The sequence below is a fragment of the Laccaria bicolor genome, genomic scaffold, assembly GCF_000143565.1.
Source record: "Laccaria bicolor S238N-H82 LACBIscaffold_50 genomic scaffold, whole genome shotgun sequence".
In the NCBI taxonomy this organism is placed as follows: Eukaryota; Fungi; Basidiomycota; class Agaricomycetes; order Agaricales; family Hydnangiaceae; genus Laccaria; species Laccaria bicolor.
Genome location: NW_001889921.1, coordinates 28,327 through 29,366, shown reverse-complemented (window position 1 = coordinate 29,366; position 1,040 = coordinate 28,327). Strand labels below are relative to the sequence as shown.

General features: G+C 49.0%; 1 protein-coding gene across 1 annotated transcript in view; it reads left to right on the top strand.

The window, feature by feature from the left end:
- Nucleotides 1-325: 325 nt before the first annotated feature.
- Nucleotides 326-1,040, top strand: part of LACBIDRAFT_333341 (uncharacterized protein) — a gene marked incomplete at both ends in the record, with an annotated part of 1,338 nt that continues 623 nt past the window's right edge. The window contains one exon of the mRNA XM_001887992.1: nt 326-347. Coding sequence (XP_001888027.1) covers nt 326-347 — 22 coding nt within the window. The remainder of the gene's footprint in view (nt 348-1,040) is intronic.

Sequence of the window (1,040 nt, the reverse complement as noted above, 5' to 3'; positions counted from 1 at the left end):
TTGCTGTCATGTCTACTGCTCCAGTCCGGCGCCATGTATCTCACGTGCAGATCGTGCGGCGTGGTTGGTGCATGGCCATGGCCAGATGTGCATGTGCACTTATCATAATTCATGATTAGCACAACTTGAAGCGCGTTTGAAGGGCAGTCATTAATCTCGTGAGTTATAATTATGCGCATCTACGGTCTTGTCATAGTTGAGCGATATCTCAACGTATCTATAGGCAGATTCCTCATCCAGATGTTTGCAAGGAACTCGGCCTCTTCAAACAAAAAACGTTCGGGAACTTGCATCTGCCGCTGTCGAAGCCACTGTACGGTATACAATGTGGTTACGGGCCTTTACCAGTACTTTACCATCCCCCACATAATCCATATGGACTCCACTGGATTCCACTAGATTCCACTGGATTCCACTGGATTCCACTGGACTTCACTATATATTGAGACTTCACTACAGACTGGTACAAAACTGGACTCCACTGGACTGCCAGCTACTCTTAACACAAACCTGGACTCCACTGGACTCCACTGAACTGCCAGCTACTTTCAACACAAACCTGGACTCCACTGGACTCCACTGGACTGCTAGCTACTTTCAACACAAACCTGGACTCCACTGGACTCCACTGGACTGCCAGCTACTCTTAACACAAACCTGGACTCCACTGGACTGCCAGCTACTTTCAACACAAACCTGGACTCCACTGGACTGCTAGCTACTCTTAACACAAACCTGGACTCCACTGGACTCCACTGGACTGCTAGCTACTTTCAACACAAACCTGGACTCCACTGGACTCCACTGGACTGCCAGCTACTCTTAACACAAACCTGGACTCCACTGGACTCCACTGGACTGCCAGCTACTTTCAACACAAACCTGGACTCCACTGGACTGCTAGCTACTTTCAACACAAACCTGGACTCCACTGGACTGCCAGCTACTTTCAACACAAACCTGGACTCCACTGGACTGCCAGCTACTTTCAACTCAAACCTGGACTCCACTGGACTGCCAGCTACTCTTAATACAAACCT